This window comes from Amblyomma maculatum, chromosome 4 (assembly GCF_055883805.1).
Source record: "Amblyomma maculatum isolate TAMU_Amacu chromosome 4, ASM5588380v1, whole genome shotgun sequence".
In the NCBI taxonomy this organism is placed as follows: domain Eukaryota; kingdom Metazoa; phylum Arthropoda; class Arachnida; order Ixodida; family Ixodidae; genus Amblyomma; species Amblyomma maculatum.
The window spans coordinates 147,245,144-147,273,047 of record NC_139347.1 but is presented as its reverse complement, the minus strand read 5'-3'; the positions used below and the strand labels follow the sequence as shown (position 1 = coordinate 147,273,047).

The following is a 27,904-nucleotide window of genomic DNA, read 5'->3' as shown; positions in this document are numbered from 1 at the left end:
CCTTGCTTGCGAAGAACACATCTACTCGAAAAAGGTTTCTATAACATTTATAAACGTTGTTGACCAATATATGTGATGTAATAATTAGTGAAGATTTTCGTTTCACATGGAGTAATATATAACGTAATTGCATTGGTTTGTCTGTGTACTGAGGAAAACGTTTTCTTTTTCAGGGAAGCGACAAAACTGTAAGTGTCTTTTATGTATAACAACGCATGATAGAAAGCGACGTTGTTTTAAACGACAGGAATTTATATGTGCGTATTCCTCATCCCTTCTTTGAATTATCTGTTCCGCGAGACAGAGCCCAAAAATGACCAAAAAATGTTTTGCTCGCCGCGATCCGGCCTGCTCTACGAATCGGAACTTAGGTTTTTAAATACTGGCTTGCGAAAAAAGGAGGGCCCAACACGGGTCGTCATGCAGATATTTGAATGGTGGCAATTTGTTCTTTTGAGACCCGCCCAAAAAGAATTAAGAGGATTTGAAACTCGGAGCAGTGTTCTCTTGTTTCTCTAAAAGAGAGACATGTGTGAGAACAGGTTTGCTTGAACGAAGGTAACATAAACAGTAACAAGGCATTGTGAATTCTGTCATTCGCAAGCACTGCTTGCCGTGCTTATAGGCCAGGAATTAATGGCATATGTAATGTTTTTGTCAGAGATGAGTAATTTTTAGAACACTTGTGTATGCAACAGCGTGGGCCTTCTCAGAATGGATAGTCTTCTAATTCATTCGAGTGCCTGAAGGGAGTGAGGTCTTGGTGATAAATCCAGCTTCTTATCCTATTTTGTTCAATGTTTCATATGTTGAGTCTATTGAAGCAAGTGGATTTTGAAGGTGCTTAATTAGGTGGAAAAATAATTTGTGGAGAGTATAATGCTCGGATTAATTTTCTCTGGGAAGATCGATAGAGCTGCGAGACACTGTGTATACATATAAGTTTTTCTCAAAGCGCGAAAAATATTTACGCCTTTGCTAATTCGAGCAGGCGGTGACAGCACCCGATTCACTAGTGTCTTACACCAAACCCTCCGGTCTTCGGCCTTCGTTTATGTGCGGCGCTACTGTCTTACTAGGCTCGATCGGGTCTGGTATTTGGTTACATTTTACTTTTGATGAAAACGCGATTTTAGAGCGACATGTCTTGCGCCATTTTTGGTAGTCTAGAAAAGTAGAAGTGCCAGTCATAAATTTGTATTCCTGGTTGCGGAAGTGTTGAAGGCCCGGCAAAAAATTTGCACCCGCATTTCGTTATCGGTCCAAAAGTACGGCGGCAGCCATTAGAGTGTTTTAAGACTAAACCACTCTAGTGATTCAGGCACGTGGGCCCTCGATTGCTGAACCAAAGGACGTGAGTTGGAACCTGACGGTGACAGTTGCTTATAGACGGAGGGGAAACGCTCTGCAGCCATGCAACCTTCGAAGCGTGCGCACGTTAAAGAACCTGAAGTGGTGCAATTTGTGTACAGCTCCACTGTGGCGTCCCTCATAGCTTGAGTCGCTTTGCCACAGAGGCCCTATTAACCAAGCTCCACCTTCTTGTTAGTACGTTTACAGATCATTAGCCATTAATATGCTACGAGTGGTCACGCTGAACTCGAGCATTTATCAGTGTTAGCAAAGTAATGGTAGAACCACTGATGAAAAAGAGCAAACCGCTGAAATTACAAAAATGCATGGCTCCATGTAGTTATCTAACAGCTGTATTCTCCGACTGTAGCGAGGGTATTTCATACCCAACGTACTGAATTTTGCGCTCCATCTCCTCTGGTCATGTCGATAAACGTTATGGCCCTTTATTGAACCAACCGGCTAAAATACCTACCCTTACAAGCTTAGGCGAAAAACATTTTCTGGCAATGGGACGGCGTTTCGAATATCTAATAGCAATAAAAAATGCTCTTATCGCAAACATCACAAAATCAAATATTTTGCTTCTGCGCTAGAATATGTTTTACATATTGTAAATATGCATTGAAATTTTAGTTGCTCAACAAAGGTTTTAGCTGGAAGGTTTAGGTTGCTTTCTTCCATTATTGATCACCAATAAACCAATTTTTGGCAATATTTTTCCGTCGCGGTGGCGCAGTGATTAACATGCATGACTACTGCGCCAGAGTACACGGGTCCGAACCCACCCGCCGGCGGCTGCGTTTTGATGAAGTAGAAACGGACAACGTCTGTGTGTTGCGCGATGTCGGTACAAATTAAAGATTCTCAGATAGTCGAAATTCCTCCGCAGCCATTATCTACGGCACTTCTATTCTTTATCCGCTTTTACTTCTAACTTCCTCCTTCTCCTATGGCGCACTTCAGGTGTCCAGAGAACGTCTGAAAGATAGTGTGCCTTTCGTTTCCAGTAAACTAATCATTAATATTGTTATCAAGTAGTGGTGGGCAAACTTATTTATTTACAGGACAGGGATACGCCACGGAACGATCAGCGAACGATAAGATAACAAACCCCGCGTAATTCCGGTCTTCCACTTTTTCATCTTCATCCCACTGCTTCTGAGCGCTACGTATGTCTTCCCCCCGTGTCAGTGAAAGCGCGTCCTCGAGCGACATTAATCACCAGGTCGACGGCAGCGTTATAGGCGCGTGACGTGGGCGACGTTTGTCATGCGACTCAGGCAAGTATTCAAGGTAACTTTTCAAATTGCGTAATTGGCGTCTTTGAGGCACTGGATGGTGACCAAGAGACCGGATTGCATGCAGAGAGACTTCTGGTTGTGCCCTCGCCGGCGCTGGGGGCTGCACAGCCAAACGTAGTCACCAGGAGCATACTTAACTGCGATGCGGCCGTCATCGTAGCGTGCCTTAGTGCAACCTTGTGTGCTGAGGGTTCTCAGGCGCGCCGCCTCATCGCAGCATACTCTCCGAAACGGATGCATTGTGATGGATGTAAAATGGTAGAATAGTGTCGAGAAAGGTGTTTCCCGAGTGGGCGTTGAGAAGAAAGAAGGTTGAATACCCGGTGGTCGCAAAGTGGGCGATTGAGAAACGCGTAATTGAGAAAAGGCAGCACTGTGTCCCAGCTCTTATGGTCAGTGTTAACATGCAGTCGTGAACAAAAGTGGTATACAACACCCAGATGGTGACAATGTTTAGAAATCTGCCCTGAAACGCCATCTTGCAACAGCTATCTGAGATCGAGACAATCTTGGTGGTGTCCCATTTTATCGACACTCATATGCCACTGTCACTGTCCTTGTCGCTGGCGCTAGGTGTCGTTTCGAGGCAGTTTTCCAGAGCTCCGCCACAGGCATCGTGTTCTATACCACTTTTTATCACGACTGTACATCGCCAACATGCTCATCAAGGCGCGGTATATGCGCTCTGTGAGGCCGTTTGTCTTTGCATGATAGGGTGTAGAGTGCCGATAATCACAGTGACACAGTCGGAGTGACTCTTTTACGACATTGGCAGTGCACTGACCACCACGGCCAAAGTTGAGGACAACCCAGAGGGCTATGGAACGAAAAGTGGTAGGGGTAACATTAAGAGATAGAAAGCGTGCAGAGTGGGTCAGAGAAATAACTCAAGTTACCGACATTCTAGTAGAAATTAAGAAAAAGAAATGGGCATGGGCAGGACATGTAGTGCAAACAGAGAATAACCCATGGTCACTTAGGGTAACAAACTGGATTCCAAGGGAAGGAAAGCGTAGCAGGGGGCGGCAGAAATTTAGGTGGGCGGATGAGGTTAAGAAGTTCGCAGGGGTCAACTGGGTGCAGCTAGCACAGAACCGGGTAAAGTGGAGAAATATGGGAGAGACCTTCACCCTGCAGTGGGTATAGTCAGGCTGGTGATGATGATGATGATGATGTCACTCTACTGATTTTCGTTGACCTGAATTCACGATCATCGACGAAACAGTCCAAAAGCGCCTTAAGAGGAAAGAAGCGAAAATAGTGGGAATATGTGCATGCGAGCAATAAATAATTTGATGCATCTCTCCTCAGCCCGGCTTCTACGTGCATCGCGCCTAACCCCACCTACTTTTTTTCCGCTATCCATTTTTCTTCCGCTATGGTCATTCCGCTGAGAAATATTTAGCAAACGAAACGTGGGGCCGCCTTCTTGCAGGGGAAAAAGGGTTGAATTGGTAAGCATAACAATCCGAGATAAGATGTTTGTTATCGGCTTCACGTTATGCAGCGCCTTTCATCTGCTTTCTTATCAGTGCTAGCGAAGAACTCCTTTTGAAGATTTTTATTTCAGATTTGGTGTCAACAAAAGCCGAAACGTCTTTATGGTAACGTACAGGCGAGGCTTGCGTATTGGTTTTGACAAGATGGCACGTTCTACTCACTAGGCCTTGCAGCGACAGATACCTCTTTTTTTGGCAAGACATTAATGTGCTAACCGTAGGAAAAACGAAGAAAAAGTTAGGCTTTAATAGAAGAGACATCTGGGCGAGTTGGTATGGTGACATGATAGAAAAAACAGCGCAACAGACGTGGACGGAGATGAAGAAAAAACAGGACGGGCGCTTCATCGCCCGTCCTGTTTGTTCTTCACCTCCGTCCACGTCTGTTGCGCTGTTTTTCTATCATAAAAAGTTAGGCTTACAGAATAGTATAGGTTGTGGCGCATATTGCATTACATTCATCTCAGGTTTAACCACATGACACTTTGTAATTTAATGACAAGGTTTAAAAAATAAAAATAACAGGCGGGGGCCGCACCAGGAAGTGATGAACAGGCATCTCTCTTATTTTCCCCGCATGTGTACGGGACGCATAGCTCATAACCAGAACCTAACGTTACATGACGCTGACTTGACCCGAAGAACGCCTATAGCGTGATTTAGACAAGGCTGCATAGCACTCTACGTCCACTCGACTACAGGATGCTTTCAACAAAGTTTAGGGTAATTTAAATGCCCCGTAAAAGTGTGGCACAAATGTGCAAGATAGAAAGGAGCTTTAACGTGAATCGCAGAAGTCTCATGAAACCTGCAAAGGCTAGGCGCACGTGAGTGCTGCCAGAGACAGGTATTCACCTTTCAATCTATGACAGCTTTTTGAAACATGACATACAGAGTAGAGGAAAGGTTGATTTGCTATCCGATGCTGCCGCATGTTTCTCGTAACTCTGTCCATTCAGGTGTAGTGAGAGGTCTGTCGAGCGTTTCTTTTTTCACAAGTGTATGACATACGATTAAAAACGATGAATCAAGCAAATGCTTTTGGTCTCTAGCGAAGCATTATCTTTCAAAAAGTTAAGGTTAGAAAGAAAGCTAAAGGTATCGCTTTTTTAGAAATGGCGAGAATGGCTGCGGCTCAGCCCAGAGGGAAAGGTCCACATCGTTTACAACCAATAAACGGGCAATTTGCGTAGCATTATCTTAGAGGGGTATTGGCTTAGAGCTGCGCAGGGCATAAAGAAGGGTATAAAAGCTCCGCGTGCAGCACCACAGATCTGTTAAAGTACGGTGAACAACGGCCATAATTTGCAACAATGAATGGCGACGGAGCGTACGTTAGGGCTCCCATATAAAAGCGGTCGATTTCAAAAATTGGTATGGAAAGTACCTTTGAGTAATATGCATCGAATTCGACTGCAAGCAAGCTCATTTCTCATGCTGTGTGACATATGTGCCGAGTTCTTCATTGCATGCTGACGGTATGGTGAGAAAATTTGCGCTCAAGGTGGCCGTTCTGCGCCGTATTCGTTCCGGATCTCACAGTGGCTGTAGTTCGTCTGGGCAAGGACCTTCATCTACTGAGTGCAAAAATCAGACTTTTCCATCATTATGCGTACAAACAGCACAGTATTGTTATGTTCAGCCAGCACATAATAAACTCGGTTCTGAATCAAGGTATACTTCCAATCGGCTTTAGAAGCACGTGCTTGTTTTATTGTTTAATAATGTTTGGTAGATGGGTCGTCAAATTTTGACAATCATCGACAGACAGAGAAAATCCGACTTCAACAGAGCGAGGAGAAGTTTCCATGGGAGTATTTGGTTGAAAGGTCAGGAGAAAGCTACTTTATCAGTTTTAAAAATTAGGTGTATTCGTTGCTGAATGTGAACTCCATTGACGCTTGTTCGACACCTCCTGAACAAACACGCTCACGATTACAGCAGCATCGTTATGTATAACGAAAATTTATGTTTTCAGACGTAGTGGAGCAATCAATAGAAGGTATATTGCGTAAACCAAAAAGACTTAAATCTTACCACTGGTGGGGTCAACGTGTAACAGCATATGAAGAAAATGTGGAGAAAATCTAATTCAAGGTGCTGCATAAATATTAGTGCCATATAAATTCAATGCTGCATAGTGGCATATAGTTTTCATTGCTGCATTGAAGGTGGGCGAAAATTACAGTTATCTTGGGCGATAATTCAATCAAATATTTCGTATGTGGCACAGGGAAAGCTGGGCAAAGTGAGAGGGCAGAGATTTAAAAAAGGTAATCTAGGCCATGCCCATTTCTAAAAGACATGTTTTGTGGGTTAACGGTTTTACCAACTCTCGCGTCAGTGATACTTCCAAAAACATCGACGCTCCTTTATTGTTCGTTAACACTTTACACGTAAGAGATTAATGTGCTCAATAAAGGTAAACAATCATTCATACAAATTTTGGGCTTTGATCTCATCGTGATATCAGTGAGCAGAAAACAGAATTAATTCCAGGAATTCCGCACAGTGCAATACCAACTGGACAATTTTTATTGATTGTTTGTGCGTGCCACAGGAAACTGCATGGCACTCGTCCTTTTCTGCACTGCAGGGATTTTTAGGCATGAGCTCAGCCTAAAATTGCCTGAAAGTACTTTCATACCGAAGTCTCTTAACCAGTCCGATATAAAGTGTAACGAATAAAGTGGCAAACACACGTCTAAGCGATATTGAGGAAAGCATAGAGGACAAGGTAGTCGTCCCTGATGCGTGTAAAATGATAAGACCAAATTACAGCAGCTGTCAACTGCAATAAATAAAGGTTAGATGGGTTCACGGCAATGATGACCCGTCCGTACGATGATTGCCGGGTCACCTGCCTGCATCCACATATTCCTGCTCACGCTTCTTTGCAGTGCCATGCACTCTGCTTGAACATCAATCCGCCTCATAAGAGGTAAACTTTACCATAATTCGTTTTTATATAGTAGGACATATGAATTTATATACGAAACCTGAATCACAATATACTGTTCTCAATTTAATCAGAACGTCAGCTTTGTTCAAATGTTAATTTACCATAAAATAATAGATTTCACCCTCACATTTGCTTCAAACATTGCAGATTTCTATAGAAAATACTGTTTCAAGCTGCACTTGCGATCTCGACAATGGCGTGAAGGGAAAATATGAAGATGATACGGAGTGTCTGGTACGTATTGTTCCCACCTTCTCATATCATTTCCCGCTGAAAAATGAAAGCTTCATTTTTCTCTTAATAGACCGTTGAGGAGGGCTACGATGGAGAGCCCACCGCCAAAAGAGGGAAGTGCAAAAATGGCGTCTGTATTTACATTCCCATCAACAAAGGATGTATGAATACCCCAGAAAATGCAAAGGTATGTGAAAATAATGATTTTAGCCGTCTGTTTAAATGAATTCGGGCCCAGTGCTACATAAGGCAGCAAGCGTTGCGTAGTATCGTTTTCTATGCGCCTGCAGACATGACATCGCTCTCCGTTGAATTATAATGCAGACAGCTAAACTTGTCCTCAGTCAGTCGTTACCGAGAAGCAATGTGGTCTATTTATTTAACATTATTGAGTGCACTTAAGCCCAGTGCAAAATTTCCACGCGAGCGCTGCGCTAGCAGCGGCATTCGCCAAGATGATGCAAATTTTGAAGCGAGGACTAAATTCGCACTTGGACCTAGATAACAAAGCGGAAATGACCAGCGAAAATCTTACAGTAAGGAACTTCTGCAAAACGTCGGATATTTTTTTGAGAGCGATACAAACCAACGCTTCCTTCCTGTTCCCGTGCAATTACGCGCACATGAAAAACTTTGTTATTTCCTCTCATTCCGTGTTTTATTTTATTCCTTATTAAATATTGCGTGTAGAAAGCTATAATGCAATGAACGATGCATTAGACCAACAAGGGTTTTTGAGAAATATTTGTAAGTTAGAAGAGCGCACGTCATAGAGTAGCTAAGACACTCAGCTATCTGGCTCGCCTAAAAGATTTTCGGAATTAAAATGCCCTATCCGAATACGAGCCAACCGCTCTTATAAGGAAAGTTTAAAGTTTAGCCAACTTACCTGTTGGCGAAATGTAAATTATGTTCTGGTGCACGTAATGCTTACTTTTACTCTCGAATCAAGGCCAGAATTTTCGTCAGGCTAGAGTCAAAGATAGGCAAAGTCGATTATTTGTGTCCTTAGTAGTTGCCCGCCATATACATTGGGAGCCCTTAGAGCATCTTAATAGGTGAGTGCTATAGCGCTGTGCATTTGTCTATTTCGAACTGCTGAAAGTTAAAACACGACATAAAAGCACCGCGCGATAAAGACTGCCAGTAAAATAGGCGGCGTTAGTGGGTGCACCAATAGTTACGTCGGTCCGTACTCGCTAACTAAGAAACATTTGATGACTCCTATCCACTTTGCTTCAACGGGTTGTTCATAATAGTTTAGAATATCAGCGCCTAAGCTAGGCTTGGAAAAGGACACAATCAAAATAATAATGCTATTCATAACGTTTTGGTTAAGCTAAATCGTAAAAGTGGCCCACGTGTGACATGGTCGCGGTTTGAATGGCATCCCTTTCCCGCGCCTGTCTGTAGCCCCCATTGCACGGACGGGCGCTAAAGGTCGTGTAAATACCTAATGCGTGGTCGAAATCACCAGTAGCGTTTCTCCAGTCGCTATGTGTCACTTGAGAATGTCGGCCCCACGAAAATATCTCGCGCTATAAAAGGGAGTAAAATGTTATTTTCTAATTATCCCGGTGCTCACGCAGCGGTCCATCAACTAGGCTAAACACCATATCAGTAAATAAAAAATCAAACGTTCCTAATCAATATTTTCAGCATAGCCATGTGGAATGTTACTTGAAGGTAACCGCACCATGATATTTTCGTAGTGTGAAAGAAGGCTAGGTTGAGACGGCAAGGTCGTGACGGCAAGGCCAGCGATGCCTTGTCTAGCGTTTTAATCCGATGATAATAACGCAGGCGCGTGCCGGAGCCGGCGCCACAGGACGATGATGACGGTATGTACAAATGAAAGAGTCAGATCATGGAATGAACAAATTAAAGAACATCCACGGAAGGCTCACAATAGTTACGAGATAGCGGCTAGTGCAGTATTTGGTTATTTGGGTAGAAATGGAGAGATTTTTTATCCTGCATTTAGTGCAGTTGGCTGTTGAATACGATGAGGATAAATCATCTAGCATAGATTGCGCATCTTACTTAGATCAAATAATATCCTACAAGAAGGCATGATGCGAAGAATGGAAGCTGTGACACACAGGGCAGAATAGGCACTAGTTTTATTTGTTATTTGTACCCGCTTCTTTTTATTGCGCATTGATGCAGACATCATTAGGTGTTACAAACAAGCTTAAATTACGGTATTACTTTATCAAGAAAGCTGGCTTGAAATGTGAATTTTCGCCTCTCTGTACAGCCAGTTAGGAACATTTGCACTGTGCATAGGCAACAATTACATGACCATGCAATAAAACTAATTTAAACAAAGTACCAAGTTTAGTATCAGACGAAAAGCCAACTGGTATTTTAGTCTAAGTCGATCCTTCTTTAACGAGTGAACGAATGGTTCATGTACAGTAAACAAAATAGAGTCTAAAACGCCGAGCACCAAAAAATTAAAATAGGTACATAATATAAAGCTTTCAAGATTGTCGATGTATGTATCATGCTTCATTGCCCTGTATTGTTCACATGCTTAACAAACCAAGCTGCAAATGATCACACAGCAAGCTACGGAAGTTTCATATGACTGAATTTAATATCTGTGTAGACTGGTGACTCCGGACAAAAAGTAATTGTCCAAACATTTTTGTGAGTGTCCCCAGTCTTCGGCAGAAGGCCTAAAGGACATGATGCAAAGAAAAAAGTTGCTGCCACCTGGGTGCCTTCATTTGCAGGTTTAAACGTTTAAGCGTTTCGCGTTCATTTTATTAAAATGTATACACGCCCATCTAAACGGCTATCTATCCCTATCTACGGCAGTCAGCAAGCAGTACATTTCCTACAGCAATGGAACCTCGCTGATTGGAGTATTCCGAGTATTGTATCATAAGCGACACTTGTAATATCTGCGCAATATCTATTTTAGGTTAAAAAAAGGGTGCGTGTTTTAGGAATTTGTTACGACCTCTTTTCTGTGATGAACGCATGACTTCTTGTTAGAAATGTCTTTTTACCTGCAAATAAAATAAAGTAACCACAGTTTAAGAACCCGAAATTAAACTACTTACTGCGAACTGCTCTCTATAAGGAGGGAATCTAGCTTGTAAAATACAATACTATTAAGAATGTAGCTTTCGTTTGTATTTGAAATCTCAATTGACAATGTAAGCCTTCTGGTAAGGATCAGCTGACATTTGTTGTAGTTTTACATGTCTATAAAGTCATATATTTTCTGTAGCCATAATTGTATATTACTGAGATAAATACCTACTGATAATTACTTCACTGTATTATTTCAGTCATTCCAGGCTGCAGATGCTACCCAGACAAAGATTGGGTGTGCGTTTACGTGCTCCAACGACAAGGGAGAAAAAGAGTACAATTACGTTAAAGTGGGCACAAAGTGTGCGGTAAGTATTTTACCCTATCCGTAAAGGGCAGTATCGGCTGAACCGTCTGAAGGGCCGTACAAGCTATCAATTAATCGGAAACAAAATGAGCTGTTGCCTGTTAGCTATCAAATGACATGATTGCATCGTTACTACTGCTTCATTTGGCAAAAACAATACAAATTAAAATACCTCATATAGCTCAGCAGCTTATTGATTTCTTGGGAACACAAATGGTGTATTTAGCAGAAACATGTTAAGAAGTTAAAACGGGCAATGCAGTGAGAGGTGGACCAGCTCGTGCATAAGCAGAAAAAAACTGATGATCTATACTATAACCTTTCTATATAGTCTTCTCATTGGAGCTCAGCCGGGTTGTTACATAAGGTTGTGTCATGAGTCGTTACCCGTTCTTCTCACGATAATGTGCGCTCCTTTAAATCCGAATCGCTGGACCTGAAGGCCAGCTTTCAACGCAAATGAGCTAGACAGAACGTAGCTTGGCTCCAGCAAAACAAAAACACATCGAAGACCACAGAAAACAGAGCTGATAGCTTTTTGTGCACGGTAGTTCCAAAACACAAGATTCAGCATGCTCATAGGGTAGTCGGCTGTCTAAAACTCAAATTTCTGTTTTTTGAAAATAATACAATGTGAGAACCCGCAGTTTTGCTGAGCTTAGCAACGATTTGGAGTTCGATTTAGATTCGTCGGCACCATTGTGAGGACGCATGGGTGCTAAAAAATTTCACATCTCTTTAGGAAAATCAAATGATATTAGTTATAATCCTGATATCGAAAATTTGGCAAACTGTCTGTCTCTCTGTTATGTTTGGCCGCTACTTCAATTATTTATCTACAAATTTCCCCAAATATTCGATAATCGCATTTTGCTTTGGATATTACCGCGGCCTTTTATAAATTGTCATTTCAATGAGTACGAAAAATGATAATAAGAAAAAAAACTCAGATTTGTTGATGCCTGCATGCCTATTTCGCGTTTAATTGTCTATTCGATTGTGTTCGCTAAGTACTATTTTATTACAATGCCCACCCTGAGCTCGTTGGGACGTCTTGTAGCATCTCGGTATTCTTCCGACGTGCAAATAACTTTTATTTACTTCCGTTACTATTTCTATTTACTTTTATTAGTTTTCATTTCAGTCTCTTTTTCTTGATCTATATTGCCGCAATGTTATCTTACTGGCACCGCCAAGTGGCGAGCTCGGGAGACTGGCACGCGCTCGACTTCATTGCGGCAATATTTTTGGTCCGCTTTCTTATTTGTTGTAACTTATATATTTTTTCTTATATATTTATTTTTCACGCGCCTTAGTATATGTGGCATCGTATACATAGCAGGCAGTCGTACTGCCGCCATCTATATTTACACCATCCCCTCCAGTGCAGCAGTTATCTTTTCCGTCATCCCCGCCGGTGTCCCTCCATTATTCTAAGAGAATTGTGAACTTATTTTCAGGAAGTAGGATCAGCGTAGCTATAAACGCGTTTGACTAGGGCATAAAAGAATGGTGATTCAAGTACTGGCGTAGACACGATTCACTTTCTTTTCTTCTTCTAGTTGGCATATTCTGTGGACAGCTTCCCCTGAAGAATACTGTACCCACTAATCTTGGTACAAGCAAATCTTTCGCATTTAAACTGTTCCACACACATGAATACAAGTAAATGGCTGTCGCTCATAGAGTGTTCCCATTACGTCGCTCTAACAGAGGTCCATTTTATCCACTAGTGTTTGCTTCTAGTTAGAGTGATTTTGATGAAGGGTTAAAAAAAACTATGCTTCATTGGTTTCTAAATCCGACTAAACAACAGTATTTGCTTACGCGGGCTACTTCGAATTTTTTGCGATGACAATTAAGCCAAATAGCAATAGCTTTATTTAAAGGAGTACGTAGGGTTATCGTCAGGTGCTCAGATCAACCGTTTGTCTAATTGTGGTCTCTTTTGGTTTTTGGGGATTGACACCTGATGGATATGATGGTGCAAAATGGATAAATAGGATAAGTCCTCAAAACTATAGCGAAGGTTACTGGAAGGATCGCGTACTAACTGTGCAGCGCTACGCCGAGGCGTTTGCCCCGTAATCTCTTTCATTTTATCGAGGCAGCCACGTACATTTTGTTTCTGGCTACTAAGCGTTATTACCCGCTTTAATCTGGTGAGTGTGCTAAGCTTTATAACTGGTCTATTAACCGAGCATTTCGCTCTGGAGCCATCCACCACGCCACCCCTTTCTTTCTCTCCGCTTTCACTCCCACCTTCCTCTCTTCCCTTACGGCGCGGGTCAGGCGTCCACAGAAGAAGTGTGACAGATACTGCTTCTTTCCTTCCCTGTGAACCAATTAAAAAAAAGAATATCATCCGGGGTTAACTCATACAGTCCATAACAAAAATCACATCGCGTGAGCGCTCCTTCAGGACCATGAAGCTGGCAGGATAAGAACGTCCATTTATTTACTCTTGCAATACATCGTCGTGATGGCGAATGAAGCATTGGAACCACCGGTTCGTACCGGGGCGAAATCCAAAGTGATGACTGCTTTCTTGAACTCGGCGGGGAACGGTTCCGCAAAGACTGAGTAGTGAACTCTTTCTCCACTGAGGCAGTAATCGTACGTACTTCGACAGCCACATCAAGGTCACCTAATGTGTTCTGCTGTGGCTCATTAGATGGGGTGTACAATATTCACTCTGTCGTGTCTGAGGCTGCGGCCGAGGCATATCATTGTCACTTTGCTGACCGTCAGTTTGTCTCTAGGCGAGAGCATCATTTGTAGTGGTTAGGGGCGCTGTAATAGTTCAAGCATCTTCATTAGGCAGCGGAGAAACATGTTTATTAGTTTGTCATGTACCAACCTCACCTTCAAACGTCGCGGTATTGTTCCTCCGGTGGTGTGGAGGTGCTGTCTTTTCAAATAGGTTTTCCCGGAGACTCAAAGCGGGTGCTGAACGATGACTGCTTGTTTGATCACTCGGACGCTTCCTTTTGCAGGTGGCTCTCAATTTCCTGTAGTCGTGCACTAGGTCGAGGTCGTGAATCATCGATGGAATTGCCAGTTAGGCCAGTGTGCGGTCTATGAGGACGCATATGTCCGGCCTCAGCACTGTGGAAATATAGTCAGACGACCTTCGCAGTGCTCCAGATTCTGTATTTCATGGGACATAAACGAACTTGGTAGGCATGGCGGGTGGGGCCCAAAGGTCGGTCGTAAAGAGTTGCTGATTCGAAACGAAGTGGGTAGGGACAGTCTTGTCCGAATACAGGACGGCATAATGAGGCAGCATAGCTCATCGATATATTTTTTTCGTTGGAACTCTCACTTGCTGAACAGCCAGTGACAGTTGAACTTCTTCACGAACAACGTCCGCGAGTATCATTATTTGAGGCTGTCGGGATGATGTTAACAGTCGGCGCAGTTCATACCATACGGCCTTTATAATAAGAGCTCAAGCTGTCTCTGCTTGCAACTGATCTCCTGAATGAGCTTGCGTCATGTAGTCAGTTCTTTAGCTCATGCGAGCATCTGCAAACCTCTCCGGCAAAGCCTCTTCTTTCTTCCTTTCAGCTACTGTCATTTGCGGATTTCTCGGAAGGCCAGAAAAAAGCGATTTTACATCAGCTATTTAACAGCTCGCGGCGGCTCATGCACTTCATCTTCTCGGCATAGGCGATGCCAGACCCGCTAGAGAGCCGAGCTTTCGACTAGAAGAGCAGTTCGGATCTTTACTTCCTTATGAGTCTTGTGAACTTCTTCAGTGTTCTCTTCTGAATTCCTCTGACATCGTAAGGTAGGAGTCATAGCTCTCGAACCATGTCCGAGCTGCCCCATCAAGAGCAAAGTAAAAGTTGTGGAGATTCAGGACGTTGATCCAATTGGTAAATGCGGCACTAGTTCGTGCTGATCTCGCTACTATACTCTAAATCTTGTCCCACGGTGCCGCTGAAAACCGGATCTGTCGGTGCTGCTGCATGACAAAAGGTATCATAGCCTGGACTATTGCAGATGTTGAGGCATTGTTGCCGGGTCCAATGGTTTCGGCAAAAGACCGTGTTCTGTTTGAAGCCTTGAAGTCGGCGACTGGCTCGGTGGCCTGTAAGATGTACATCAAGACGGCAGGGAAAAGGCTATAATCTAGGTTTGCAGAGGATGATCGGAATACCAAGAGCAGCGCCTCTACCAGATATCACCTGGTGCTGACAAACCTTGTAACCACAAATGAAGACACTAGCGTTGCACTTCAATGTTTCTTTATTCGGCCGAAGTGAGCACGAAAAAAACTAAGGAACTTGAGGGCCACAATCAGAGCAAACGCGCAGGTCTGGCGTCGAAATACAGAGATCCGTTTCACACGTCAGCCCTTATTTAAAGCCTGCGAAGATGCATATAAATAAAAACACAAAACATGATCATATCTAATTGAAACATTCTTGAAATGATTCAAGATTCATCTTGTCGTATCTCGAGTGAACAAAGAAATGATAAAGCCGGGTCTCCTGACAACGATAATGAACAAAGATAGAAAATCGTTTCGTGCGCAACGAAACATTTATAAAGCCGAATGCTGGTAGCATTTTAAAAACAGTTATTCAAGATTTGAATGGTTCGTGGAAGTATATAGTGCAGATTGCATTTCTTTATATCTCTGGTACCGACATGTTCCTACAAATACCTCCAAGGTCTTGGGGGGGGGGGGGGGGGGGCGGAAGAAAGCTATTTTAAATATGGTGATTTTATTCCTTGTGCAGAGATAGTGTTATCGTGTAACTATAGCCGTAATGTTTTGCACCTCATCTTTTCAAGCCACCATTCCTTTTGTTCCCATAAATCTGGACCACCGGGTAATACAAGACGGCTCAGTAAAATTCTCTATTCGTTATGATTAATTGCATCCTGTAGCGTACACTAGTATTGTGGAGCCTGTACAAGATGGGAACCATACATTTAAAAGCGCGACCTATAAAGCTTCGATGCCATACTGAAAACCATTCTGCGAGGCTGCGATGACGCATGTGGATAATGGCGAAAAGCAAGGCGTGCGTGTACTGCGCGATTCCAGCGCATGGTAAGGAACCTCATGCGGTCAAAATTTCTGGAGTCCTCTATTGCGGCGTCTCTCATAGTCTCAATCACTTCAGGTCAATAAACTTCATCAATGAAAATGAACACCATACCGCGCGTTACAGAATTTGGCAAACACTTTGTTACAAACGACAGTGGTTAGAGTCCTGAAGCAGCGTTTTGAATGTTTCGTTTTCATATATGGCTTTATTTTTGCTAATGCAACCATGCTAATTTGCACATTTGAGCTTTTTTCTGAACCACGCTATCTTTTTCCCCGGTGAAGCTGTGCCATGTACTGCTACAGAGCCACTCAGTATAAATCAAACCTTTTTTTTTCTTGATGTCCATCCTGCAATATTGATTGTTACACAGCATCCTGTAGAGATTTCACTATATTTATTGCACCAAATTGTTGTCCGCAAATTGAATGAATCTACTCCACAGAATATAATTTTATAGAGGAGGGCTAGAAAGCTGTCAGATGTCTAGAAATAAATGTCTTAGCGGGAGAAAAATACGCTTTGCCTAAGCATATGATTGCTTTGAAATTTCGCATTCGAAGTTTAATAATCAGAATATGTTGCAGGTTATACAATAAGACATAAAACTGGAGGTAAACGAGAATCCTTACAAAACCTCCTGCTAGATGAGCCCTTGCGGAAGACAGGACACAAATGGTGGTGAAACAACAAATAGCTGTCACACGCATTGCACTGATCGCACACGCCGAAAATGAAATCAGACAAAACTCGTATACCAATAAAGTAAACCAAGGAAACCTATAAAGTTAAATATTCCTCACAGCAACCAATATATATGTGAATACTGGTCCTAAACTTAATAAAGGGGTCATGACAACAATTTTGGAACATAAACTGTTTATTACATGGTATTCCTGATGTATCAAGCAACTTAACGCAAAATGTCAACTGCATCGGAGCGTCGGATATTTTTCAAAATACCGTTTTGCTTCTTCGTGAACAGCATGCTGGTCTGTCAACCGGCGCAGCCGGCCTCGACATAGGTCGCCGCATCGTCGTGTGCTCCATGTTCTGCGCACGAGCAGCTTCAACGAGGTGCACGGTGCAAGATATATTCTTATACCGTGACCAGGTGTTACGCGAAGGTGCGCCAATGTAGGCACTTATGCCGCTTACAACGGTTACTGCAATCTGAGCTTGCCGTCGATCTCTGTTAGCGCTTTTTACCTAGGGAATAGCTGCATCTGTGACCGGGATTCAGGTGCGCGTCATCGCTCGAGTACGAAAACCGAACGAGATGAGCCGCTCGAACATCATAGATATTGTACAAAGAAGCACGCTGCAAAAGCAATACATAGAACGCGCAATATATATAATGCCGTCCGACAGCGCTTTTGTATAATCGTCGAGTACCGCACGACAGCGCGGCAGCGTAATGTATATAGGGTGCGGTGCACTAAATCGAGGCACCCGACACCCGGCCTTCCCATTTTAGCACCACCATTTATGGTGCTCATTGACAGGCCCAGTTCTGGCACTAGCCACATCATGAAACATGACGCCATGCTCATGAGGCTTACAGGACAGGATGCCGACCGCATACAGCAACCGTTCTCGCGAGTGCGGAGAACGAAGGCGCTATGGCTGTCTTCCTAATCGTCGCTAGGCTTACATTCCGTACTTCGCTTCAAAGCCACCGTGGAAAGCACTTTGTACTAGATAGTCGAGGTGTTTTAGTAAATGGACCACTCGATCATGAAACTTAACCCTCAACACTACTGTTTCATAGTAAAGAAAATTATTATTTTCGTCGACGCCTTAGCAGCGGAGCTAGCATAAAGAAACGCTTGCAATGCACCGGCTATGAGAAAAACTCCCACCGTTTGGTTCGGCATTTCGCAAGAAGCGTTAATTTTTAAAATTGCTTTTTGCATTGCCTATTTATATTACGAGTAAAGCAAATTTCAGCATGATTTTCTGACGCTGGCGCAAGGGATTCGTCATTTATATCGCTGGCGCGGAAGGCTTGAGCCGAAAGGAACGGCCGGCGCGGTGACAGCCGCGGTGCTTACAGCAGTGGCAGCAGTACAGTAAAGGCGGTCGCGCCGAAGATGCCTGGGCAAGAACTTAATTGCGCTTCACTGCAATATGTGTTCTGTTCTCAGAAACAGCCGACTAAACTTCGAAAAAGTCATGTTAGCCAGCGCGAACACAGTACAGTGTATCGGCAGCTTATCGGCACCGGCACAGCAGCAGACAATACGGTGACCGATGCCGCTCCGGGGTGTCACCAAACGTTTGAACACGGCGATCATTGCCGGTGGCAGCAGATTTGCGGTGTGAAATCCAGCAATTTATTTCGAAATAACGAATGTGTCTAGGGCGCTCAAACTTCAAAAATAGAATAATAAGGTCCAGTATGATTTGCCACACTACAAAACTGTAATATATTAGATGACCGTGGCATGATCCTGTTAGGATTAACTGGAAATTCCTAATTTACATAATGCACGCCGGAGTTTCTTCATATGTTAGATGTGCAACCTTTTGCTGCGTCGGCTGTGCCTACTTTGTGTCTAACACCTTAAGTTGTAATCCACTGTTTCGTTTAAATTCACAAGTTTGTACTTCACGTGCTTGTAGCGATAACAAACATTATTATCAAGAATTTTAAGTCACTGGTGGTTATGTTCCGTCATTGTTATCGGAGTGGCACGAAAGTTAAACAGAGACGGTTAGCCTTGACCATGATTGAAAACTGAATACATCTTGCCGTGCATTTTCAGCTGTCCATATGATATTAGCCATTGTAATTCAAGCTGCAGTGTGCCTTCAACTACAGGTATTTCACCTCCAAAGTTAAATATCACAAAGGAGAAAGAAACGTGAATATACTTTGTAACACATTAGTTTCGCTGTGTGCTGCAGCCTTGCTTTTGTCACGATGCTTCGGCTTGGTAGCATTAGGTTAACACAAGCACTGTATTGTTTTTTTGCAGCACAAAGAAGGAAGTACATATATTGAAACCACCTGCAAACGATATGGACAGCGTATTCTATGCCGTAAAGAGCGGGATCCAACAATGATGTGCTAACACATCTCCACCTGTCCTAAAATGTAATGGTAACATTGCGTGTGCTATCTTTAGTGCAAATTCGCAATAGTTACGAAAATAAATTTTATTTTCAATATATCGTGTCTCTTTATTCAAAGAACATTGTTGTGGTAACCAATGTATAACATTGTAAACACAGTGAGTTTCAACATCGGAAACCTGTACGGAGTCTTGGAGTCCAGTACGGAGCCTTGGAGTAAGCAGTTTAGCGCAACCAACAAGAAGCACGAAATAGTACAATGGTTCCAGTATTTATGGAAAATAATGCTCATGGCTGCCTCTATAGGCATCCGAGCACATCTAGCTTTTGAGTTCAATTTTAGCAAGCGGTAGTCATCAGCTAAAATGCGCTTATTTTCAAAGGGCTTCCCCTTATGTCAGAGCGAGCCTCACTGGTCTTAACCTGTAGATCCTAGATACGTATTAAAAACCAGGAAACGTAATATATACTTTAGTACCTATGAGTACTCTATGGAAGCGCACACTATTTCCGTGCTTCCTGCACGGTGCCATTAAGAATGAAATGAAATCGACACGGATTTTCAATGTAGGAAATAAATATATATTGTAATCAAGCGGGCGAGGAACAACGTCGTGAATAAGACTTGTATATTATTTGCAGAAAGCGCACAACCTGAATTACACTAATATAATTTTGATTGGTTAGTTGGTTGGTTTGTGGGTTTTAACGTCCAAAAGCAACGCAGGTTATGATAGCCGCTGTAGTCGAGGACTCCGGAAACCTTGACCACCTGGGGTTCTTTGTCGTGCACTGACATCGCACAGCACACGGGCACCTTGCTTTTCGCCTCCATCGAAAAGCTGCCGCCGAGGCCGGGATTCGAGCCCGCGTCCTTAGGAACAGTAGTCCAGCGCCGTAACCACTGCGTCACTCCGGCGGGGGTATACTTTTTGTGCAGAATGTAGATCTGGAAATAGATTGGAAAGCAGAGTTATTGGCTAAACGCAGATTGTGACAAACGCGGATGGTGGCGCAACGGTCGCACGACAAAGATTTGGATGAGACATTTAAACACTTCATAGCATTTTCTATGTCTTCAGCATGGCTCAAATGCCGTAGGCTTCCGTTTAAGCTATAGCATTCATTAGTCCTTTTTACAGAAAACTGTAATTCTGATGTTAAAGATACCTGATTATTCTCCTCTTTCCTTGTACTGCATTTCAATTTCCAGTGCTAACCAAAGTTCAAGAGAAGTCTGTTTACTTGAGCAATGAGCAGCAATACGCTTCAAGACAGATGGCAGTAAATCATGTGTGTTATGTAAGACACACAAAATATGAAGGGCTGTATATAAGCTAAATTTTTATTGGTTCATGTGACCAGGAACACTGAAATGTTGCGTTATCATATTTGTTCCAGTGTATTCAAATATGCCGTGTTCACTCCCTTTCTTCCCAGGTACCATTGGCATTGCTGAATAAATTATTTATGGGCAATGCAAATGGAAGAGAATGTTAGTTCAAAATTTTAGTCACACTTGATAAACACAGCGTGAAAATTGCCAGAACATTTATCTATTCTATGACAGATTATTATTCGATAATTATGTCTACGTTTACTCATCTGTGTGGTTTACCAAGTAAACCACACACAAGTTAAACATTCCGGCTTTTTCACTTGAGTATACATGCACAACTCACAAAGGAAAGTGCAACTTTCCTTGTTCTTACAACTGACAGGTTGTTTCAAGCTGATCTCACTACTATTTTATTTTTCATTCTTCGCACACTGTATTGATGCGCGACAATCGCAGTACCACAATTCGATGGACCTATGCCGGTCTGACAAGGCAAATATTAGCTGCTGGCTACCAGCGTTAACCCTGCACTAGTCTCTCTTAGACAGAGGTGTTCCATAGGCATTAGCTGCTCATACCATGCGTAAATGGGCCTCTTGTAGGCTTTTCTGGGGTTTCAAATGCGGTACAGTCCAGCGCTGTCCAGCAACTGCTTGTGGGCGATGCGCTGGCTACAAAATGGCGAAGGGCGGTCATACCCGCAATCACATACCAATATAACTCTCTGCAGGGGCCCATTGCAAGTTTGTCTGGAGAAAAATACATCATGCCCATATATTTACTTTTGCAACCTCAAAGACCCCCGGAGGGGCATTACAGGATGGGTGGGCGTTCACAACTAAACGAACCTTGGTATATAATGTGCACGATGCATACATATAGGGTCTAAAATGCAGTATGATAACGCAGCTGCAGTGGTTATGAAAGCGATAAGAGGAAAAAGATAAATAGGCGATGAACAGTGGATGAAATCTTGTCACGCATTGGAAAACAAGAAAAAGTAGAAACTAAACGCAAAGTACAATACAAAGTGCATAAAGAAAACTAAGGAGCGTATATACATTTGAGCGTGTATTTGATTATATTCAGATCATCAACGATTACAGCGATATTGGGAAGGTCATTCCCATACTTTGCTGTTCGCACAAAGAAAGACTGCGCAAGCGTTTCGTTTTTGGACAAGGGTATGACACCTACTGACTGTTTTTGTGGCGAACAGAAAATGGGGAGTGTTTTTTGATGGAGAGTGGAAAATGGGCAGTGCGGGACAGGCCTTCGCCTTGAGTGGGTATAGGCAGGCTGATGATGATGATGGTGATGACAATTTTATATAAATATGTATATATATATATATATATATATATATATATATATATATATATATATATATATATATATATATATATATATAAGCAGATCAATTAAGGGGAAATGCGTATATATATATATATATATATATATATATATGATGAGGTGCAAGCAGTGTATGACGCTGAATCTATTTACCACTACTTCACGTTCTTCAGAACGTCTAACGAAGTGGGCATGTCACGCATAAATTCTGCGGCCAATTCAAAGAACCACAGCGCAAAAAAGCAGCACAACCTAAGGGAATAGCGTTCAAAATCACATCGCCCGAAAACTAAGTTAGCGTGGCGCCATCGCATAAGAGCAGCATCATCAGCCTGACTGTACCCACTGCAAGGCGAAGGCCTCTCACATATTTCTGCAGATACCCCGATTCTGTACTAGCTGGGTCCACTTCACCCCTGCAAACGTCTTTACCTCATTCACCCACCTAACTTTCTCCCGCTCTCTACTACGCTTTCCTTCTGTTGGCATTCAGTTTTTTACCCTGAGCGACCATTGGTTATCCTTTCCGCACAACATGTCCTGCCCATGGCCATTTCTTCTTAATTTCCAGTAGAATGCCAGTAACTTGTGCTATTTTTTTTTTTACGAACTCTGCACGCTTCTTATCTTTAAATGTTACCCCTACCATTTTTCGTTCCATAGCCCTCTCCGTAGTCCCCAACTTAAGTAGAACTCTCTTGATTAGCCACCGTGTTTCAGCCCTATAGGTGAGTACAGGTAAGATGCAACTGTTGTATACTTTTCTCTTGAGCGATACCTATAAGCTGCTAGTCATGTTCGGCGAATGCATGCCAAATGCGCTCCGTATTACGGACGTATTAATAGAACATAAACACTGTCCCAAATTCGGTGTATTGCAATACAGTAACCTTATTCAGGAAGTAAAGGGGAAACCCCATTTCTAATTTTTAATAATTGTCAGGATCAAGTTTCTAGGAGATGATAAGGAACATGAGACAACGTGCTGCATTGTATTGTTTTCAGTAACGTTGTCAAAGCTGTGAATTGTTTTTCAAGCATTGGGAGAAGAGCCTAAATGCAGGCACAAAAGCAAAAAATTTACTTCCCGCTCCTTAGAATATTGCCCATACACTAACACTGTGATGTTTAGCACAAAGGGAAATAATACCTGATTGCGTTATTATAAACCAATGCTGATCTGTGACGTACTCAGGCTGTATGGTGCCAATATCTGTGGGTGTGGATAGCCGCTCGTGGCACGGCCCGTAACAATTCAGTTGTAAATGACAGTTTTCTGTGTAGTATTTTTTTCACAGTTTGCTATATTGACTTTCGCGTCTCCAGATCGTTGCTTTGTCTTTCGCCTATGGGCATACTTGCTTTATTTTCTTTTCTAATAGGGATGTATACATATTGGGGACCTTACTGCTCCCATTAGTTCGATTTATTTTCTTCTTAGTACCCTTGCTAGAGCAGGCTTGTCCAAACTATTTCTTAGATTATTTTTAAGTTTTGCCCATCAGAAGTACTACCAGATAAGAAAATCAGGTTGCCTTGCCTAATAAATTTGAATAGAGCTTAAACAAAATGGCGACGTGTGGATTATATGCGACAAGGTTATGTTGGAGTGATTTAAAAATACTAGCTGTGAAGTGATATAATACACAGCGATTTTTTGCTCTAGGATGCACTTAGTTATGAGAAATTAGAAAAATTGTCATGACGTGCAATATTGGCAGTCTAAAAGTAGGAAGTTTCAAAATAGTTGTTTACGTGCATTCCTATTGGCATCCCTTCAAGCTGCTACCTGCACCCACAAATGGCTGTACTGCTAACTACTGTGCCCAAGAATGCATGCCTCAGCGGCTCTTTCTCGGTGGAGGCGAAAGGCAAGGCACCTGTGTAGTGTGGGATCTCAATGCACGTTAAAGAACCTCATGTGGTCGAAATTTCCGGAATCCTTGTTACGTCGTCTCGCATAGCCTGAGTTGTTTTAGGATGCTAAACCCCACTAACCAAACCAGTTGTGAGTCTTAGAGTAGAAATTGCTAATGTACTGTTTCAATTTATAGTGTATTAGTAGGTGAGTTTGTTATAAGCCTTTGAGGGGCACATTCTCTTTGAAGTAATTCCCACAATTTTTCTTATGACTCTGACAAAATATTTTATGATAGCTATTGATAATAGCCTTTTATAGTGCTTTATGAACATCTAATATCTTTTTCATTTAGATGCATTAGAATGGGCAGTTGACCAGTTTTAGCTATGATTCCGACAAGTATTAATAATTATGTAGGATAATAATGGATAAAAAACAAGGAACAAAAACTTCTCATACATGAGGTACTGCTAGAGTAGCTAAGGTGAAGGCTAGGCAATGTATAAGCTGGTACTTCCTTTTTTCCTGTCAAGAACGTTTTTTATTTGTGATTTTTATGCTGATAGTTCTTGTGTACTAGTCCTTCTATCAGTTGTCATCATTATTGCTGCAAATATTAAAATACACGCCAGGCTCTTCAAGCCTTCAAAACCTAAACCTCCTTTAGAGGTTTAAAGTTCAGCCCACTGTCTCATGAGAATGTGCGATAACTAAACAGAACAAAAGTACCTGCTCTCTCTTTTTTCGAGCATTTTTCTCGTTTTATAGTCAACCTTTTTGCATCGAAAATCTTCACTAGGCTAGTCACCACGGGGCGGGCGGGCGTGTGATCCCTTTTAGCCACAGCTGCTCATGCGCGATCTCGCCGAGTGACGTCACTAGAGAGACGCAAGTGTTTGAAGCGAGAAATTTTACTACGAGGGTCAGAGCCAAACTTCGCGTATGCCGTATGCCATATGCCGTGACATCACAGCTAAGGCCAAATGCGTAGCCCCCTCACCACGCTCTGCCGGCGTTGCCTAGCAATGCTTAAAAGGTGTTCGACTCCTCCCTCATTAAAAAAAATAGTATCCATCCGGGAATCAAACCTCCATCCCTTAGATCCTTAGCCGAGCGCTTACCGCTGTGCCACGCTGCGGGTTTTTTTTTTTCTTTATTGCGTGGTCTTGAAACACTGCATTTCACGAGAACAAAAGCAAGACAAATAAAAAAATGCTAATACATGCGGTATTTACATATGACACACTAAAATTCACGCACACACAACAAAGGCTCTAGCTTTGAGATCCACTCGGAAGGTTCTGCTGCAGCTTTCTGGATTGCCAAAAACCAGTCCATGGTTTCCCGAAAATAAATTCTGGCAAGCCATGCATCTTTATCGCAATGGTAACCCGTCATTCTTGAGTGCCATATACAGTGGAGGCCCATGAGCAGAATTGAACCAAATGGTACTCTGTCCTCACTTTCTGCGCATAAGTACCGAATGCCATGCGGGGATAACGGAAAATCTTTGAATAGCGTTCTTTGGAATACATCCCAAAAATATACTCCTTTCCAACAGTGTAAAAAAAACATGGTCTATTGTTTCTGGCTTCCTGCATATTAAACAGTGTGATCCCTAGGGTATAATTAATCCCTTTGCCTCCAAAAATGTTTTTACCGGCAAGGCTCCGGTCTGCAATTTAAAAAAGAAGGTTTTTGCTGCTGGCGACACGTGCATTCGTTTTACCCTTTTTAAAACATCTGCACCTGGGCCTCCATTGTACAAGGCCCTGTAAAACGTAACAGGGAACATAATGTCACACAACGCACGGTACAATTTCTTTCGTTTTACTGTTGATAAATAATCACTTGGAAACCGCGCTGAAAGGAACCGAACGCTAGCTACGACTTTCTGTAAAAGCCCTTCATCCCTGCGCAAAAATCCCCTGTTGAAACAACGCACTCTAGTAGCGGCCGCGTCAGTCTGACTTGGCATACGGTGCGTAAAAAAGGGTCCCCCCCCCCCCCCCCAGTCGTGCCTCTAAAAAACGGAAAACAACCTACCAGCTGTAGCAAAAACAGGTGACTCAATCCTAGCACACCATCTTTTACTCGTCTGATCAAGTTAGTCCGTGTGCAGCGCTCCCGTTCAGACGCCAAGACAAATAAGGCGAAATTTCTGTGCAGCTTCTGAAAGTTTAACTGTGAACAGCGCAATACCTGCATAACGTACTAGAGCTTACTGATAAAGAACATGTTGCAAACTGTGGCCCTTGCAAAAATGGATAGGTTGATTCCTCCACACTTTTCGGCTTTGTCCTTTATATCTTTTTAGCCTGCCCTCGCCAAACTGTTCACTGTCACGGTAAGCCATAAGGGGAGCCCCCAAGCACCTATCCGGTGCAGTCGTCCAAGGCACACTGGCAAACCGTTCAGGCGTAGATGGCCACCTTCCATGACAAAGCAAGAGGCATTTCGACCAATTAACTCCACTACCGATGACGTGACTGAATTCACGCACACACTTCACAGCTTGGCATATGCCCCCCTCATCATCGGTAAAAACAGCGAATTCGTCTGCATACGCTAACAGCTTTACTTCGGCTGCTTGAGTGAATTCCTGAATGCTATTATTCTTGACTATTTTTAAAGTAAGAGTCTCCATATAGATGCAAAATTAAAGAGGGCTATGGGGACAGCCCTGGCGTACTGAACGCTGTACACTGATGGGGGCCCCTAAACATGTGTTAACAATCAATCTCGTCGTACAACCCTGGTACGCTAAAGCCGCGCCCTCACGGACAACAGAGCCCACATTTCTAGTGAAAAAAAAAAAAAGCCCTATGAGTCACGATAACCTCATACAAATTCTCATAGGGACCGGGCGCCCGTTGTAAGGCGCCACCGTCGCCTCGGTGGAACAGCGCCACCCGGGGCGGAGTGCCAAAACAGCGAAATACCGAGGCAGCTGAGCGGCGCAGTCGTTTCCGTTCTGCGAGGCGTTTTTAAGCCTGTCCCTACCCGTCGTTCTGCGGTGTGGCTTTGAGAGCTTTGAGCTGGTTTGAGTAATCGCAAGGAGTATTTTATGACCGGCAGATCTTGAAAAATAAAAGGATTGTTCTCGGCAGGGCGTGCGTGTTTTTTTTTTTTTTTCGAAACCGCCCGGCGCATGGTATTTCTGTTATACACTCGAAAATGCCGCGCGCGTGATTTCACCATGCGCTGGGAACACCTTCGTTAAGCACTTGTCAAGGCAACTTCGAAGACGGCAATTGCGCCTGCACTGCGCGTCCATCTTGTATTAGGTCTAGTCTAAACCTGTCTGAAGATCAAATACTGCCGAGCCGTGTAGCCGTGGCGCCGTAATAGTGGTAGTTGTAATGGTCAGCGTTCATGTAAAATGAAAAAGATGCTGCACCCGTCTTTTTTGGTAATAGCTTGGCTCAAACGATTCGGAGTAGAATAATAGCAAATGACATTCCAGTTTCCACCTTGCAACGAGAGCTATAAAAGGTGAAAAATAAAGAAACGAGACAAAAGTAGGATCCTATTTATGGTTGGAATAGCAAACACACGTATACTTCCAGGACTTCCTGCACAATTACGCTACAATAGCTCACTGAACCCGGCCTTGGGACTATCAAACTGTCAAACTGTTAAATACAATCGAAAAAAAAAACACACAGTGTGATGTGTTGTAAGATAAGCCACCGACAACTAAGAGGGCGTTCTATAGTTAAATGAATCCCTCTGATGGCTCGTTCACTAAGGTGGTGTACTTTCTCAGCCTACCACGAACTTGCGGGGCCGATACCTAGATGACCTCGATACCTGATGAGTGTAAGGGGACACGCGATTCCGGATAACAGAAAGCCATTGCTTTCACAACTTCGTCACTGCAGCTTGCCGGACTGCTGCTAAATTTGTTTACATTGGCCATAGAAGCAATTTCTGATAGAGGGAAAACGGTCTTGTCATACTACGCCACAATCCGTAAATCTCACGTTCACTAAAACGCCGATGAGAAACGCATCTATTTAGGCGGGCCAGGAAATAGACGCTGCTGAGAAAATAAAGCTGTGTCAGGTGCAACGGGAATGCGAAAAAGAAAAAACTGCTACACGGTCTTCGAAATTAAAAAAATGCTATGTTTATGCTCGTTTCCACAAATTAAGTTGAATTTTTTTTCTTGTTCGACTTTTATATGAAGCCGATAGCAAATTTTGTGACCATGCGGTATTGATTGAGCTGTGAAATCAGTGATTGTATTAGGCGAAATGGACATGCCACAAACAAGTGTTAACAAATTCTAAGAGTATCAACGGATAGCTCTTAGCGGATTTTCATTGGTTGACAAACGAAAAGAGGAAAAATGACAAGATCATGGTAATAGAAATTGTTCGTGTCTCCTATCTGCTCTTTCTGTTAAGAGAAGAAATAAACTATCTTTCACTGTGC

The 27,904-nt window shown here is 42.9% G+C and overlaps 1 protein-coding gene across 1 annotated transcript in view; it reads left to right on the top strand.

Annotated features, from left to right (window-relative positions):
• The window catches only part of LOC146193273 (uncharacterized), a 47,727-nt gene extending 28,720 nt beyond the window's left edge, over window positions 1-19,007 (top strand). The window contains exons 4-8 of the mRNA XM_084600079.1: window positions 174-188; window positions 7,266-7,352; window positions 7,423-7,539; window positions 10,658-10,768; window positions 18,815-19,007. Of these exons, the coding sequence (XP_084456205.1) occupies window positions 174-188; window positions 7,266-7,352; window positions 7,423-7,539; window positions 10,658-10,768; window positions 18,815-18,910 (426 nt within the window). The 3' untranslated portion in view covers window positions 18,911-19,007. The remainder of the gene's footprint in view (window positions 1-173; window positions 189-7,265; window positions 7,353-7,422; window positions 7,540-10,657; window positions 10,769-18,814) is intronic.
• The last annotated feature ends 8,897 nt before the right edge of the window (window positions 19,008-27,904 follow it).